Source organism: Schistocerca nitens, chromosome 12, assembly GCF_023898315.1.
Source record: "Schistocerca nitens isolate TAMUIC-IGC-003100 chromosome 12, iqSchNite1.1, whole genome shotgun sequence".
NCBI classification, from domain to species: domain Eukaryota; kingdom Metazoa; phylum Arthropoda; class Insecta; order Orthoptera; family Acrididae; genus Schistocerca; species Schistocerca nitens.
The window spans coordinates 38,397,184-38,416,006 of NC_064625.1; the positions used below are offsets into that span (position 1 = coordinate 38,397,184).

Consider the following 18,823-nt stretch of genomic DNA (forward strand, 5'->3'; position numbering starts at 1 on the left):
CTCACCGGCAGGCACATGACAACTCAATCGAACCAGTGCTGCAGTAGTTTACTAAAAAGAGCTGGCAGACAGCACAATCTTCATTCAGGCCTACCATCAGTTAAATATTGGTCACCCGAACCTTAGTTTTAGAGTATGCCTTATAATTCTGGACGATCATCTTGAGGTATGAAAATTGTGCTGTTACATGTTTGTTTCTCCACAAATGAGTGGCCAGTAAAATTTGTTGAAAGTAGAGCTGTTGACAGTGGGGCATCTGTTGCAGCCTGATGCGGACATTCGCGCTGTGGCTGGAGGAGCCTCGCCTCCACGAGCCGAGCCTGTTCCTGCCGGCGCTGCCCCCGCAGTACGACTCACAGAAGCTCGCTCTGGTACTACAAGGTGACAGGGTAAGCGGCGTTTCTCACTTCTGTTACTTTCACTCACTGGTGTGCTAACATTCCCACCACAGTTGCCACATTACGTTGTTCCTCTTTTCATATTCCACTTTATCGAGTCCTTTATGAAACAATCGATCAAGTCTCTAATTTGCTATGTTACAATTACTTAGTCGGCATTTATCAAGAATTACTTACCCAGTGCAAAGTTTCGATCAAATGGAAAAAAGTGCACGCTACTCCTGTGCCTACCAAATTGCAGAGCAGTATATTTAACACCAGTTTTCTTCAGAGTTCTTGAGCTTATTCTAAGCTTGAAAATAATAAATTTACTTGACAGTGAAAAGTTCCTGTTAATAAGTCAAGACAAATTTAGAAAGCATCCCTCGTTCAAAACTCAGCTTGCCGTTTTGTCACTCAGTATCCTGCAGACTGTGGATGAAGGACAACAAGTTGATTTCGTATTCCCAGATTCCAGGAAAGCATTTGCTACAGTGCTACAATGCAGACTGTTACCGATGGTCTGATAACACAGAATAGATTCTCAGATATGTGGACCGAGTGAGATGGCACAGTGGTTAGCACACTGGACTCAGGAGGATGACAGTTCAAACCTGCATCTGGCCATCCTGATTTAAGTTTTCCGTGATTTCCCTAAATCACTTCAGGGAAATGCCGAGGTGGTTCCTTCTCCATCCTTCCCTAATCTGATGGGACCAATGACCTCGCTGTTTGGTCCTCTCCCCACAAATCAATCAACCAACCGATCAGATATGTGAGTAGCTTGAATACTTTTTAATTAATAGAAACTAGTATGATGTCTTTGTTGGCAAATGTTCACCAGAAACAAAGCTATCACAGGAAGTGCCTGAGGAAACTATGATAGGATGACGCTTGTTCTCTGTATATATAAATGATCTGACAAACATGGTGAGCAACAGTCATCGACTGTATGGTGGTGATGGTGTGTAGTAGACAGAAGCATGTTGTCATTGAGTGACTGTGGGTGGATATAGGGTGCCTTGACCAGAGTTCATATTTCGTGCAATGAAGGCAGCTTGTGCTAAGTGTGGAGAAATGTAAGTTAATGCAGACGAGTAGGAGAAACAATCATCTAATGTTCAAGTACACTATTAGTGGTTCTCTGCTTGATACAGTCATATTGATTAAATATATGTATGTAACGTTGCAAACAACATGAAATGGAACAGGCACAACGAGGTAATTGGTCAACTTCAATTTATTGGAAGAATTCTAAGAAAGTCTAGCTGACCTGTAAAAGAGACTGCATACAAAACACTTCTGTGGTCCATTCTTGGGTATGGCTTGAGTATTTGGGACCCCCACCAGGTCAAATTTCAGGAACACATTGAAGCAGTTCAGAGGCATGCTGCTAGATTTGTTACCAGTAGGTCTGACCAGCATGCAAGTATTATGGGAGTCTCCAAGAGCTTGAGTGGAAATTCATGGAGGAAAGAAAACATTCTTTTGTGAAACACTATTGAGAAGATATAGAGCATTCCCCTTTATGACTAACTGCAGAAACATTGTACTGCCACCGACATACACCTTGTGTAATGACCACAAAAACAAGGTAAGATAAGTCACAGCTGGTACAAAATCATATAGATAGTCGTTTGCAAGTAGAATAGGAAAGTAATTGGCTAGAGCAGTGGTACAAGTTACTCCCCACCATGCACCATATGAGCTTGCGGAGTATGTATGCAGCTGTAGCTGAAGGTGTAGAAATACTTTTCATTAGGATTGGGCAGCAATGTGGAGAGTGAAGGCTGTCATTAATAATAACCTGTTATGGGTGACAAACCTTTCTTTTATTTTTTCACAATTGTTGCTTGAACACCAATAATGGAAATATATAATCTCTGAATATCGCCCGTCTGCTACAATTTCCAACAAACTTTTGCTCTCTGGAACTTCAGCTTGGCCATATTTTCTGTTGTAAGATTTAATATAAAACTGAACATGCCATATGAGTCAATGTTTAGGTCCAATACGCTGCAACTCATGTGCTGATGCACCTGCATTTCAGCTCCCTACAAACCAGCTACTTGCAACTGCAGTGTTGAATCGGACTCCAGTTTGTGGTGATCAGATTGATGACCAATTCCTGGAATCATGGTGTGTGGAGCTACTTCATATGACAACAGGATTGATTTGATAATTTTTGAAGGGAGGATGAATGATCGCCGCTATGTGATGAAGATTGGTAACTGTTGTTGTTGTTGTGGTCTTCAGTCCTGAGACTGGTTTGATGCAGCTCTCCATGCTACTCTATCCTGTGCAAGCTTCTTCATCTCCCAGTACCTACTGCAACCTACATCCTTCTGAATCTGCTTAGTGTATTGATCTCTTGGTCTCCCTCTACGATTTTTACCCTCCACACTGCCCTCCAATGCTAAATTTGTGATCCCTTGATGCCTCAAAACATGTCCTACCAACCGATCCCTTCTTCTAGTCAAGTTGTGCCACAAACTTCTCTTCTCCCCAATCCTATTCAATACCTCCTCATTAGTTACGTGATCTACCCACCTTATCTTCAGCATTCTTCTGTAGCACCACATTTCGAAAGCTTCTATTCTCTTCTTGTCCAAACTGGTTATCGTCCATGTTTCACTTCCATACATGGCTACACTCCATACAAATACTTTCAGAAACGACTTCCTGACACTTAAATCTATACTCGATGTTAACAAATTTCTCTTCTTCAGAAACGATTTCCTTGCCATTGCCAGTCTACATTTTATATCCTCTCTACTTCGACCATCATCAGTTATTTTACTCCCCAAATAGCAAAACTCCTTTACTACTTTAAGTGTCTCATTTCCTAATCTAATCCCCTCAGCATCACCCGATTTAATTTGACTACATTCCATTATCCTCGTTTTGCTTTTGTTGATGTTCATCTTATATCCTCCTTTCAAGACACTGTCCATTCCGTTCAACTGCTCTTCCAAGTCCTTTGCTGTCTCTGACAGAATTACAATGTCATCGGCGAACCTCAAAGTTTTTACTTCTTCTCCATGAATTTTAATACCTACTCCGAATTTTTCTTTTGTTTCCTTTACTGCTTGCTCAATATACAGATTGAATAACATCGGGGAGAGGCTACAACCCTGTCTCACTCCTTTCCCAACCACTGCTTCCCTTTCATTTCCCTCGACTCTTATAACTGCCACCTGGTTTCTGTACAAATTGTAAATAGCCTTCCGCTCCCTGTATTTTACCCCTGCCACCTTCAGAATTTGAAAGAGAGTATTCCAGTTAACGTTGTCAAAAGCTTTCTCTAAGTCTACAAATGCTAGAAACGTAGGTTTGCCTTTTCTTAATCTTTCTTCTAAGATACGTCGTAAGGTTAGTATTGCCTCACGTGTTCCAACATTTCTACGGAATCCAAACTGATCTTCCCCGAGGTCCGCTTCTACCAGTTTTTCCATTCGTCTGTAAAGAATTCGCGTTAGTATTTTGCAGCTGTGACTTATTAAACTGATAGTTCGGTAATTTTCACATATGTCAACACCTGCTTTCTTTGGTATTGGAATTATTATATTCTTCTTGAAGTCTGTGGGTATTTCGCCTGTCTCATACATCTTGCTCACCAGATGATAGCGTTTTGTCATGACTGGCTCTCCCAAGGCCATCAGTAGTTCTAATGGAATGTTGTCTACTCCCGGGGCCTTGTTTCGACTCAGGTCTTTCAGTGCTATGTCAAACTCCTCACGCAGTATCTTATCTCCCATTTCATCTTCATCTACATCCTCTTCCATTTCCATAATATTGTCCTTAAGTACATCGCCCTTGTATAAACCCTCTATATACTCCTTCCACCTTTCTGCCTTCCCTTCTTTGCTTAGAACTGGGTTGCCATCTGAGCTCCTGATATTCATACAAGTGGTTCTCTTCTCTCCAAAGGTCTCTTTAATTTTCCTGTAGGCAGTATCTATCTTACCCCTAGTGAGACAAGCCTCTACATCCTTACATTTGTCCTCTAGCCATCCCTACTTAGCCATTTTGCAATTTCTGTCGATCTCATTTTTGAGACGTTTGTATTCCCTTTTGCCTGCTTCATTCACTGCATTTTTATATTTTCTCCTTTCATCAATTAAATTCAATATTTCTTCTGTTACCCAAGGATTTCTATTAGCCCTTGTCTTTTTACCTACTTGATCCTCTGCTGCCTTCACTACTTCATCCCTCAAAGCTACCCATTCTTCTTCTACTGTATTTCTTTCCCCCATTCCTGTCAATTGTTCCCTTATGCTCTCCCTGAAACTCTCTACAACCTCTGGTTCTTTCAGTTTATCCAGGTCCCATCTTCTTAAATTCCCACCTTTTTGCAGTTTCTTCAGTTTCAATCTGCAGTTCATAACCAATAGATTGTGGTCAGAATCCACATCTGCCCCTGGAAATGTCTTACAATTTAAAACCTGGTTCCTAAATCTTTGTCTTACCATTATATAATCTATCTGATACCTATTAGTATCTCCAGGATCCTTCCAGGTATACAACCTTCTTTTATGATTCTTGAACCAAGTGTTAGCTATGATTAAGTTATGCTCTGTGCAAAATTCTACAAGGCAGCTTCCTCTTTCATTTCTTCCCCCCAATCCATATTCACCTACTATGTTTCCTTCTCTCCCTTTTCCTACTGACGAATTCCAGTCACCCATGACTATTAAATTTTCGTCTCCCTTCACTACCTGAATAATTTCTTTTATCTCGTCATACATTTCATCAATTTCTTCATCATCTGCAGAGCTAGTTGGCATATAAACTTGTACTACTGTAGTAGGCATGGGCTTTCTGTCTATCTTGGCCACAATAATGCGTTCACTATGCTGTTTGTAGTAGCTAACCCGGACTCCTATTTTTTTATTCATTATTAAACCTACTCCTGCATTACCCCTATTTGATTTTGTATTTATAACCCTGTAATCACCTGACCAAAAGTCTTGTTCCTCCTGCCACCGAACTTCACTAATTCCCACTATATCTAACTTTAACCTATCCATTTCCCTTTTTAAATTTTCTAACCTACCTGCCCGATTAAGGGATCTGACATTCCACGCTCCGATCCGTAGAATGCCATTTTTCTTTCTCCTGATAACGACGTCCTCTTGAGTAGTCCCCGCCCGGAGATCCGAATGGGGGACTATTTTACCTCCGGAATATTTTACCCAAGAGGACGCCATCATCATTTAATCATACAGTAAAGCTGCATGTCCTCGGGAAAAATTACGGCTGTAGTTTCCCCTTGCTTTCAGCCGTTCGCAGTACCAGCACAGCAAGGCCGTTTTGGTTAATGTTACAAGGCCAAATCAGTCAATCATCCAGACTGTTGCCCCTGCAACTACTGAAAAGGCTGCTGCCCCTCTTCAGGAACCACATGTTTGTCTGGCCTCTCAACAGATACCCCTCCGTTGTGGTTGCACCTACGGTACGGCCATCTGTATCGCTGAGGCACGCAAGCCTCCCCACCAACGGCAAGGTCCATGGTTCATGGGGAAGGATTGGTAACTCTTGTTATCAAATTATTCATAACCAGTGTACCAAATGGCATATTCCAGCAGGATATTGCAAGACCCAACATTGCCATTCTCACCACAAATGCCTTAGGAAGTGTCCAGATCCTTGACTTGGTGGAATAGAAGATGTGTGTGGTGCTGGGGTGGGAGGAGGGAAGTGGATAGGAGGGTGAAGGACAGGGATTAGTGAAGTTCGAGGCTAGGGGGTTACATGACTGTAGGACATGTTTGTAGGCAGTGTTCCCTCCTGTGCAGTTCAGAAAGGCTGGCGTTGCTGGAAAGGATCGATATGGTGCAGGGTATAAAGCAGTCATTGAGTCATTGAAGTGAAGCAACTCATGTTGAGCAGCGTATTCAGCAACTGGCTGGTCCAGCTGTCTCTGTCTCCGTCAGACAGCTTGTTAGTTGTCATGTCCACGTACAAAGTAGCACAGTGCCTGTAAATTAGTTTGTAGATCACACAACTTCTTTCACTGGTAGCCCTGTCTTTGATGGGATTGGAGATGCCTGTGACAGGACTGGTGTATGTGGTGGTGAGAGGATGTATGGAACAGGTCCTTGCATCTAGACCTGTTGTGGGGATATGAACAGTAAGGTAAGCTGTTGGGAGCAGCTGTATAGTAAGGATGGACGAGGATACTGCATAGGTTCGGTTGGAGGTGGAGTACCATTATGGGAAGGGTTGGTAGGGAAGTGGGCAGGATATTTGTCATTTCACGGCATGACAAGAGGTAGTCGAAGCTGTGTCAGAGAATGTGATGCAGTTGCTCCAGTCATGGGTGGTATGGGGTGATGAGAGGAGTCATCCTTTGGTATTGCGTTATGAGATCAGTGCTCCTTTGCGGTCAGACAGCGGATATGTGGTTGTTGGTAGGTGACTGGATAGACAAGGCGGGGAAGATTTGTTTCTGGGCGAGGTTAGAAGGATAATTTTTGTCTGTGAAGGCCATATTTGGACAGGGACTGCTTGTCACTATATCTGTGATGACCGTGGATGGCTACACTTATGTAAGGGACTTCTTGGTATGGAATGGGAGGCATCTGTTGAAATGGAGGTAAGCTTGATGTTGATGGATTTACTGATGTAGCCATCCTTGAGGTTGAGGTCAGTGTCAAGGAAGGTGGGATGTTATGTTGAGATTGACTAACTGAAGAAAATGGGGAGAAGGTGTTGAGGCTCTGGAGGAATGTGGAGGTGGTGTCTTCACCCTCGTTCCAGATCATGAAGATGTAAGTTTGCTATTCTCGGTGGTTAGGAAGGATTTCTCCACATGGCCCACAAATAGATTGGCATAGGATGGTGCCATACGGGTGTCTCAACCTTCACTTGTCCCTGTCGTCCACCTACCTATCTCCTTTCCTGCTCCCACTCCAACACTAAACATATTCCATCCACTCGTCTATTACTCTTTTCCCCTTCTCTTTCTATACCTCTCCTTCCCCCGCCCCCCCCCCCCTTCCCCTCCCCTTTGCAATCACAGTCTGCAGTTGGTCCTGCAGTCAGAGACAGTAGCTGTGTGTGTGTGTGTGTGTGTGTGTGTGTGTGTGTGTGTGTGTGTGTGTGTGTGTGTGTGCGCGCGCATGTGCGTGTGTTTGCATTGTGTGCGTGCATGCATGTGTGTGTGTTCGCTGCGCATGTGACTTGAGCTTGTGTGGATGTTTCTGTTTCTATTTTCTGTTTTGAAATGAGGACTCTTTTGTCCAAAAGATTAAATGTTTAGTTATCTTTTCATTGTGCCTTTGGCTCAGTACATCCTCTGTGTGGTGAGTAGCAGTCTGTCCTTTTCTTCGTATTGTTGTTTTCTCATAAAGCAGTTTCAGATGATAGCTGCATGTAGAGGAAAGGGTCAATTAATTGCACTTGTAGAAGTGAACTCTGAAATGATAAGTTAGAAATCAATACTTACTTCAGCATTATCTGAGAGTATTATTATGAATCAATTTATTCTTCTTTGAATTGGCATTGTTACATGAGTTAAGGCAGTATTAGGGATACTTGTTGGCAAGATGCTCTTCTTGATGCCAACTCCCAGCCCCCCCCCCCCCCCCCCCTTCCCCGCCTCCCATCACCCCTGAATGGAACGAAATCTGTGTACTCCATCGGTCAGCGTCCAGAGTAAATCCATGTTCAAGTGTGAGAATGTTTTCTAAATGTTTTCGTAGTATTTATCTGAGGTGGAATGTGGGTGCCAGTCTGCTGATTACCTAATTGGAAAAGGGAAACTGCCTAAAAGTCACATCCAGCCTTATGGGCTCACCAATGTTTATTGTTTATCCGCAGGGCAGACTCAATCTGGGATGGGTGCACATAACCATATGTTGGAAATGGCATCTTAATGTGTTCGCCTATCTGGGCAAGTAGAATATTTTCGATGAACGTATTTAATATTTTCATTTATGTGATGTTCCATTAATTTCAAATTCAGGGATGTAAGATATTTGATGTTCTTGAAATAAAATACAGGTTTTTCACATATATTTTTCACTTACTAAGATTGATGTTATTGTCTCTAATATACACAGTTAAATTCCTCTCTGTTGAATTCCACCTCCGACCAACTGGTAAAGTATTGTAAGCAATTTTGTTACATCAATTACAGGTTGAATTACAGAGCTTTTTATTTCAATTACTATTTAATTATTATAACAAAGCACAGTGAGTTGTTGACAATGTGCGTCACATCTCCTCATGGCCTCTGGTCTTCGCAAAAAAAAAAAAAAAAAAGTGTGAATATTTGCAAATAAATCTTACTTCACTCAGATGGGAAAGACATCAGTGGTATGACATACTCCATTCTTGGTCTACTGCCTGTTGTAGTCTGAGATTGGGTAGTGCTATATTAGGCCATACAAGTAACTAAAGAATGGAAGATGGTTGAAGGAATGTTACATATGATGCCAAGTGTGAACACACAGTGCTATTTTGTTGCAGTGTTCATATATTTACCACTGGCCTAACAGCCACTGTAAGTACCGCTTGGGACAGTCTGTGTGGATAGTATAGCAGTACCTTTTGTTAACAGCGTCCCTGGCTGGAGTATCTGGACTACGAGGCAGTGCGCACCGCCCAGCAAAATGCAGTGAGAGAGTGGCAGGCACTGCGCTTCCGCTGTACAGGCAAGGAGTCGGACGGATCCTCCAAACCCCGGCTGACGCGTGCCAGCTCTGAGCCGGAAGACGCCAAGGACCCGGCACACCGGATTGTCAGCAGGCAAGTGGAGGAGTGCAAAATGTAAACTTTCACCCAGAAATGTAACGTATATTAAAACACTCCAGGCTGTTACGCCATGGCCATATGAATTTCTTGGTAACACCCAACAATACAACCCCATCTGCAGATGACACCTTCAAGGAAAGCTGTAGCTTCTATGAAGGCTCACTTTGCACCCTGGATGACACCTGAATTAAGTAAGATTTCATTTCTGCACATTCTTACACAGGGGCGTGATATCAAATGTTTTCAAAAGTTGGGCACAATTGGCTTTTCTTGGTCACTACTGTCTGATATTGCTGTTGCTCCACAATGGAAGAATGTTACACATCTTCTTCAGCACCAGAGTACCCTCTTCATCACTGAAATCACCACCCTTGGCAAAAGTGTGATGTTAGCGGATAGAGTAACGAAAGTCTATGAACTGGAGCTACTTGATGCTGAACTAGAATGTGTCACCAATGAATTACTGTAGTATTGGTATTTGTCTTCACAGTTGATGAAGACGGCTTCAAGTGTGCTGATTAGTTTGAGTGCCGGGGAAGGTATTGCAGTTGTTATAATCAAATACCCATTGATGTAAGTGAAAGAATTTCTGCTGCCTTGAGATGTCTGTATACCCTCAGAGCTTTGTTCCACTTCAACCCCATATAACATGCTATGAAAATGCGATTGGCAATGCTGTTACAGGCTCCATTGTCCTTTATGGTTCAGAAAGCCAGGTGCTAACTGAAAGGGAGATGCAAAAGCTGTTCCTTCAAGATTCTGGCAGCACTTGATGCTGTTGGGATAATGTTATAAAGGAAGCTGTTGAGATTAAATTAGCAAGTTGTCTTATAAGTAGAGTTTTTGCTTAAATTCTGCTTGGAATCCTGCTCTTTCTCTGGTCAAACAACTGATAACTGAGGAACAATGTTAGTACTACTTCTTCACCTCTTGGTAATTCACAATTGATAACATCTGATGTTGATCTTCTCTGGTTATGTGGTGATGCTAGTCACGAGAAATTAGGGCTCATATGGAAATACATTGACAGACAGTTATTCCCTCATTCCTTTCTTGAGTGGAATAGGAAAGGGAGGGAATGATACGTATTGGTACAAAGTACTCTCCATGATGCACCTTACGTTACTTTCAGAGTTTGTATCATGGAGTTTTTGTTTTTCGTAAAGAATCTTTATTTATTTATGAATGTCAACTTCGCCCCCTTCAAAGTGATCTCACACCTCTGGAACTCGCTTTTCATTATGGTGTTCAGCTCCTTCAGCAATTCTGTTTTTATCTCATCAGTGGTTGCAAAACAACACACTTTTATGGCCCTTGTCAGTTTTGGGAATAGAAAGAAATCACAGGGGGACATGCCGGGCAAATACTGTGCCTTAGGCAACATAAAGGTTTTGTTTCTCTCCAAGGAATCATGAACAAGCATTCAGGTGTGAAGTAGTGTTATTGTGATGCAGTTTTGGTGAGTGATTTTGTCAGAGTTCTGGTGTTTTTCTGTGGATTGCTCCATGCAGTGTATAACTTCCAGATAGTATTCCTTATTGACCTTAAGACAGGAACTCATGATGCACTATCCCATTGTAATAAAAGAAAATTGTGAGAAGAACCTTCACATGTCATCGAACGTGTTGAATTTTTTTCCAAGTGGATGATTTCTTGAGCATTAAGATGTGTCCTAACAGCTGATATATACTTTTCAGTAACTTCTGCCATATATATCTTTTCTCCTCATATTGATTCAGTACCTCCTCTTTAATTATTAGCTCTATTCATGGATTTCAATCACCAACTTGCTCCTTCAAATGCAAAAATATTTTGTTGGCACCCACCTTCTTAGGGAGGAATGATCATAGTAATAAAACTAGAGAAATCAGAGCTCACACAGAAAGATTTAAGTGTTTTCTGAGAGTGGAACAGCAGAGAAATAGAATGAAGGTGATTTGATGAACCCTCTTCCTGGCATTTAATTATATATTGTAGTAGTCATGTGGAAAAACAACATGTGATCAAAAAATATGGTGAATGAATTTTTCTAGCAGGAATGCTACAACCATTTGATTTGTCCAATAGACTGATCCATTGAGATAGGCAGTGTCAAGGTGGAGCACGTTGTGATGTGTCAGTCAGCATTCAGAGATGCTAGAGTGATGCTTTGTTTATCATATCTGTCACCCATCATGGATTCTGAACAAAACATGAACATTTAATTCTCTTTGAAGCTGCAAAAAAGTGCCAAAGAAACTCATGAAAAGTAGAAATTGGCATATGGCGATATTGCTGTAACTCTGAGGACTGTTTACAAGCAGTATGAGTGACTTAAAAGCAGATATGAATCATTAGAAGATGAGCACCATTTGGGACATGCATTAATCTCAAAACCAGAAGAAAATGTGTAAAAAGTGGCAAAAATTGTTTGTTCAAACAGGTGAATAACTATTAGAGAGATTACCAGAGAGTTTAGCATCTCATGTGGATCCAAGCAAATAATTTTAACTGACAATTTCTAAATGACGTGTGGGAGTACGATAATTTCCAAATGAGTTGTGTGAGTACAAAGTTTTTCCCCAGACTTTTGAGTGACAAGCAGAAGGAAAATTGTGTGTTAGTTGACAAATAGTTGAAGGAAGGTCTTCATTCAGACCCTTGCTTCATGTCCAACATTGTAACTCAAGATGAAACTTCGGTCTTCGGGTGTGACTCAGAGATGAAAATTCAGCGTTCCAAAGGGAAAACCAGAAATCTGCTCACCCTAAAATGGATGTCAATCAAAATTGAATATGAAAGTATTGCTCTACTGTTCTCTTCTGTTACCGAGCGAGGTGGCGCAGTGGTTAGACACTGGACTTGCATTCGGGAGGACGACGGTTCAATCCCGCGTCCGGCCATCCTGATTTAGGTTTTCTGTGATTTCCGTAAATCACTCCAGGCAAATGCCAGGATGGTTCCTCTGAAAGGGCACGACCAACTTCCTTCCCCATCCTTCCCTAATCCGATGAGACCGATGACCTCGCTGTCTGGTCTCCTTCCCCAAACAACCCAACCCCCACAGATGCAGGCCAATGAGAGCAGTATTATACTATGGAGTACATTCACCTTGGCTTCCATTGGACCTGTGGTGGTAATCAAAGACACCATGACAGCTACGGACTATGTAAACACTATTGTGGACCATTTGTATCTCTTCATGCTCAATGTCTTCCCTGATGGCAATGACTTCATCTACCAGAGACATAATCATGCTATTATGGTCTGAGAAGTGTGATCGTGAACTGACATTGAAATCTTGCCCACAAAATTTGCCTGATCAGCACATGTGGGGCACTGTGTCCCAAAACGACCAGCTCTAATTTATGGGAATTGCATGACCTCCTAGTGGACATGTGGTGCCACAAACCTACTGAGGACTTTCTGAACCCATGCCACACAGATTCAGTAATGTATTGCTATCCAAAAGTGGACAGACATATTGCTAAGCAAGTGGTCATTGTACTTAGGCTCATAGTGTACTTAACATACAGGGAAATACCAAAAAGACAGCACATTACCGTGCCTAATATGTTGTAGAAAAACCAGTGTCGTTCAAAATAGCTTCCAGTCATCTTGGAATGTATCAATACAGGTCCCGTAAGGTTTTGAAGGGAATGTTATACCAGTTTTCGTGCAAAATAGTGGCAAGTTAATGCAACGATGATGGAGGTGGAATAGCAGTTGTGCCCCTTCTCTCAGAGGGTGTTTGCATATTCTTTTCCAACCCGTGTTTGTACTTGACTCCTGAAAATCTTGTATAATTGATAAACAGGAAACCGAGTTCTACTGTCACGTTTTACTGCCACAGGCTGCAGCTGTACGATACACCGGTGCCTCCGCCGCCACTGCGGCCCTCCAAGCCGGTCATCCCGTCCATCCAGGCAGATATGCTGCAGAACAGAGCAGCCATGCTGTCTGCCCTGAAGTCATCCTTCCGTGCCATCACCGAGTTTGCACAGTGAGTATGAAACATTTATTAAGACCCACCTGTTTGTCCCCCCTAAAGGTGTCTCCCTCCCATGCTGGTGTATGAGTGACCTACTTCTCCTTATTAACCTTTCCCAGTCTCCTCCACAAGGAAGGGACTAGTAGTTCCAAACCCAGAGTTAGTGCATCTGCTCTGTATGAAAGAATAAAAGGGTCAGTTTTTTGAAATCCCATGATTTTCCCCCATTATGCACCAAAGTTCGAAATTTGGCTCCAAAGTGCTTACAACCTTCCTCTATAACAATACAAAAGTGTGGCGCCCTGCAGTGTCACCCTCAGATTTTCCGACATTTCAAATGGGAGGGTGTCAACATGTGTGAAAAAGGCAAGAGTTCAGAAGATTGTGAGAGGTGTAAGGTCAGTTAATGCTGCCATGATGGGGAAATCATCACATCCCCTCTTACCCACAACTCGCCCCTTCTCTTAACATGTGTGACAGAGGCCAGAACATCAACACCTAATTCTGAAATCATGTGGTTTTCTTATTGGTGGCTGAAGAAAACGTTTCAGACACACCATCACTCAGAATTGACACGAAAAGGCCTCAGGTGGTATCATAAAGGTGCCAGTGCGATCGCCCATTTCCTTGGGGCATTCATTTACACACATTTGTGATCAAAAATGACAGTTTGCAGTGCAATATGCAACAGAATGATGTTCTTGACAATCTTTGCTTCTGCTGGCATGCTACGAATGATTCAACCCTTCACTAAAGACATTATGGGGCTGCAACCCTATTGAACGTAATCTGATCATTTTGGAGCTTAGTGTGACTGCAGATTTTGCTCTGGTATATCAGGTGTAACCACTAGGGACATATCAGGACCACGCGGCGAAATGTGAGCTGTATTCGAAACAGAAAAGGGTGTTAACGCTTTTTCTTCCCTCCACTTTCATGCTCTCTTGTAGAATGGTCATGGAGTGCAGGGAGGGGGGGTGGGGGGGGGGTGGGAGGGTGACATAGAAATATATGTGAATAAAGTCGCAAAGGGTCCTTCTAAGACCTCCCAGTTCCACTACACCCTCGGTGCCACCCACACACATTTTTTAACAGATCCTAGTTCCATTCTTTATACCAAAGCAAAAATTGTGACCCTGCTACACTCCAAAGATCTTGTAACAGTGGGATTGCAGCACTACAATGTTTTTAGAGAAAGGTTACATCCAGGGTGTGTCAGCAGTTCGAAAGGTCATCAAAACATCGTGGTGTTCTACATCGAACTGTAAACTGTCCTTTTTAGTGCAAAATGTATGGCAATGAACACCCCAGGGGGTGCTTTCATTGACGGCATTTATGCAATCTTGTGAGGCCTTTTTGTGTTGCTTCTGAGTGGATGTGTGTCTGAAATGTTTCCCTTGCCACTAGAGATAGGCAAAACTGGATCAGAACTGGTCACTCATGGGACTGAACTAGCTCTTTTTTATGACTCACTCACAAAATAAGTAAAAAGAAGGGACATTGCCTTTTTAATTCAGGTCACTAAACCTGTATTTTTATTGGATTTGGCCCTATTTTGAAATAACATATGAAAAGGTGTAACAATTTTGTGTTATGTCCCTACTAATTTTGAGATATAAAAGTTTTAAACATTGTTTGCTGTGAAAATTATCGATACTATAACAAAATCCTAAATATTTTTTATCAAGTGGAAAAGTTTTAAGAATGAAGGCTGATTTTTGTTATATTTTGATACTTTTATTGCTAATACAATATGCGTATTATAACATAACTGTAAATAAAGTGAATCTGCAGTCATCATTTACAGTCAGTATTACCATAAATGAACCCAAAAAGGAAAAAAATTAATCAGCATTGTGATTTAAAAGTAAAATGTGACAAATTTTAGTCAGTTTAGTTTAGCCTGTTTCTCTACTTAGTGCATATTTGTTCTGCTTTTGAAAATATTCGTTCACATGACACTGATGTTGCTGTCATACTTAACACTTTTAGAACCAACTGATACAGTGTTGACCACAGCAGTTTTCTTGTGTCCCACCAGTTTAAGAAGCCAGTGTTTCTGTTCCTAGGCAAATATCCCTCCGCTAAATATTTGTCCAAGTTTACAGTTGCTGCACTCTCCAATTTTTGACTTGCTTGAAATCTGACCAATAGTTTTATCACTACTCCCATGTTGAAGAAGTCTCACGCATTATGGTGATAACTGGTTGAGAAATGAGCTGTGTTTTTTCTTCTTGAACAACCAATGCTTTCATTTCAGTAATAGCCTTCTCAAAGCAATCCTGAAATATTTTGTCTGCTGAAAATCCTTGCCTTTTGAACTTGGGGTTCAGTAACATAACATAACCAATCAGTTCACTCCTGGAGATAACACTAAACCACTCTGAAAACCCTTTAAGGAAATTATAAACCAGTGACTTATTTCTTGAGGACTTACTTTATTTCTGACTTTTAAAAAATTCAGTTGATTTTCCATCAATATTGGCAAGATTTTCATTTTGGATGTAAGACTGTTTTCTCTGAGGTCACCTCTTTGGTTACCTCATAACATAAAGACCAGATAAGCTATGGAAAAGCTTGCGTGATCAAGAGAAGTACAGGCTAAGCAGTAGCTGCAGGCGATCACTTTGTCCCAACCAAGGAACTAGACCAGTATTCAACTTCGGAGATAACTGTCATTGAACTGTAAATAAAACATAGACTTACTGATTATTTCATGAAGGTGACGGTAGTAGAGAAAAATTGTCTCTTGAGGTGACAAAACCATTGGAAAATCCTTCAGATCAGCATGTACTGAACAGGGTGGTGTCACAGTGCAAATGATCAAGCTAATTGTTGACCCACTACAGTTTACAATAACAACTTCTCTGTGGCCCTTGAAGCTCTTCTCTGGACAACACAGCAGAAACACTTGTTCCTATCAGAATACAAGCACTAGAATCCATCGCTAAGAAGAGTAGCTGGGTATATTCTCGATGATATTACTACCCAGTGGGCAGAAGATATTTCGGAAGACACGAAAATCAACAATTTCAACCAAGAGAGCATAACAGCCAAATACATACAGAGAGAAGAAGAAGAGATATCACATTAAAAAATATTATGATTTTTTAAGTAACAGTGATTTTAATAAGTTTTGTAATTACATATAAAACTCTGGTTTGATGTAAGAGGGGTCCTGAAGGCATTTACATAAGGATGTCCCAGGACAAATGATCAATAATCAGGAATGACAGGCACGATCATTTGAAGCGGAAAACTTCATGTGGACATATGCGCTATTCTGAATGGTTTCTGAGATAGAACATATTTAATGTACCTTGTTATTTATTTCCTTTATTATTCAGTACATTGTCATTGTTTACAATGTATCACAGTAGTGTTGATGAAGTCGAGACGAATAATTTGCTGTAGGGCATGTGGGCTAGCAAGTCAGGAAACTACCTTAAACTGGCTTACAAAACCTACCTACATCTCAGTGCGAGTGCGTCACGCAAGGTTTTCATTATTTTCTCATTCTCTTCACACAAATGATAAGTCCTAAAGAAAAGATGAATAGGGCTTTTTAAAAGGAAAGTTAATGTCATTTAATTTTGTACTGCAACACATTTCCGCTTATTGACAGTGCACGTCCCCATTCGGCTGGCGTTGCTGAAAACCTTATTCAGCATTTTGGTAGCAGTTTAATCACCCGCCATACATCCTCAATCTCGCACCTTCTGAGTACCACTTGTTCTTGAACTTAAAGCATGATTTTGGAAAAAGGCACTTTGACAGCTGTGTCAATGCAAAAGATGGTGTTCAGCAGTGGCAGTCCTCTCTGGCAACATCTTTCTTGAAACGGGCATAGGGTGTTGGTTTCCCACTACAATAAATGTCTGAACATTGGTGGCAACTACGTAGACAAATACTTCAAGAAATATTCTTTCTTTTAAAAACTAATTTTCATTTGAAAAATAATGTTATGAGTTTTTTCCCCAAATGGTACTTACTTTCCGGGCTTGCCTCATATTATACAGACATTGTTGACTCTGGCATCTCCAACTTTCTGGCTGCCATATGCAGTAAGTTTATCGGACTTCTTGCAGTAACCTGCCATACCTTGTGCACAGTGGCATCTGAAACAGATGGGTAACCCAGCGCATGTGTATGGAGAACACTTCATCACACAATAAATGACAAATGATAAGTCAGAATAGTTGGTAGGGACTGTATCTGAAACCTTTGTTGTATTTGAGTATTGCACTACTTCTCTGTGAACAAAGTTGCACACTGAACTTTCACCTGCAGCGTCCACATTTTTGTCAAATCTCTGCAACACCTGGAGGAAAAAAGTCTTTAACCAATACTATTGCACCACAGTGCTGCTACAGTCCTCCAAAAGTCGTAAACTTTTCTGACTTCTTTGTATGGCTGCTGCTTACAAGATGGGGCAGAAAAGCAGAATGCTGTCTGTTTCAGAAATGCTGTAAATGATTTCAAAACCATCATTGTCAATTTTTGAACTGGACTCTTCAAGCATCCGCGGAATTACTTCGTCAGTCAAATTGTCCCCCATTTTACGACAAACTTTTGCAACCAAGACAGCTATGGAGAAACACAGCAACGACAAATGTGCAGGAACTGATCACGCCAGTAGTATGTTAAAAGTCATCTAGCACTTTGTGGAAGGAGGAACATACATCTAGTCTCTCTCTAAAGTACTAAAAGAGTGGACAGTTGATGTCAAGCTGTCACTGCTTGAAAACAGTGCATCGTGAAGTAATAATCAGAAAGGGTCATGCTCAGAGAATCTTCGAGTGCTGACTGTTAAGGACAAATACAACTAGCTCATAATTTCTACGAGCAGCGACCAGAACGTGTTAAGAGTAGCCATGTCGCATGTTGAAAACCACCTCCTATTCTCTAGTGTAGGTTTAAAGCTATTAAAGTCAAAAGTTGTGAAAGTAATTTAGTGTTACCTTGTGTAATACAGATGCAATTGAGTGTGGAAATGGTTTCCCACAGAAAATTAATGTCGTGACTGACTGCCGCAGATTAGAAATAAGTCCTCGACGTCTGTCCACCCACAGGATCTACTCGCTGCGAGTGTCGGAGCACACGGCCCTGGACTGCAGCCTGCTCGAGCTCGTCCCCTCGACGTACCGCGATGTCGAGATGGAGGTTCTGCTGCACGCTGCTTGTGACACTGGGCCAGACGCTGCGAGGCGCAAGCCGCACGACCTTATCTGCGCGGGGCCGGCGGACATCCGTCTGAAGGTGAGGCTCAGTCTAGTCTTCCTCTAGCTGCTGTTGGCCTCGTTAGATTTTTGTCAGCTCTCCTGACACTGTCATAAAGCTTTAACAGTTGTGGTCTTCAGCGTAAAGTCTGGTTTGATGCAGTTCTCTGTGCAACCGTATTTACTCGAATCTAAGCCGCGCTTTTTTTCCGGTTTTTGTAATTCAAAAAATCGCCTGCGGCTTAGAATCGAGTGCAAAGTAGGCGGAAGTTCTAAAAAATGTTGGTAGGTGCCGGCACAACTAACTTCTGCCGCCGAATATATATGTAGCGCTACACAGGCATATTTTGCAGGCACAATGATAAATACTGGCGCCAAAAGCTCTGCGTCAGTAAATAAATTAAAAAAAAGGTGGAAGACAAGCTTTTTTTCTCCGCCCCGAGTTTCCACCACTGCATTTTCATACATTATCCAACGAAGTAAATACAAATTCTGTA

At 41.7% G+C, this 18,823-nt stretch overlaps 1 protein-coding gene across 1 annotated transcript in view; it reads left to right on the plus strand.

The window, feature by feature from the left end:
- The window catches only part of LOC126214892 (ectopic P granules protein 5 homolog), a 388,516-nt gene that overhangs the window by 215,407 nt on the left and 154,286 nt on the right, over positions 1-18,823 (plus strand). The window contains exons 21-24 of the mRNA XM_049941536.1: positions 266-389; positions 8,944-9,131; positions 12,970-13,119; positions 18,180-18,366. Of these exons, the coding sequence (XP_049797493.1) occupies positions 266-389; positions 8,944-9,131; positions 12,970-13,119; positions 18,180-18,366 (649 nt within the window). The remainder of the gene's footprint in view (positions 1-265; positions 390-8,943; positions 9,132-12,969; positions 13,120-18,179; positions 18,367-18,823) is intronic.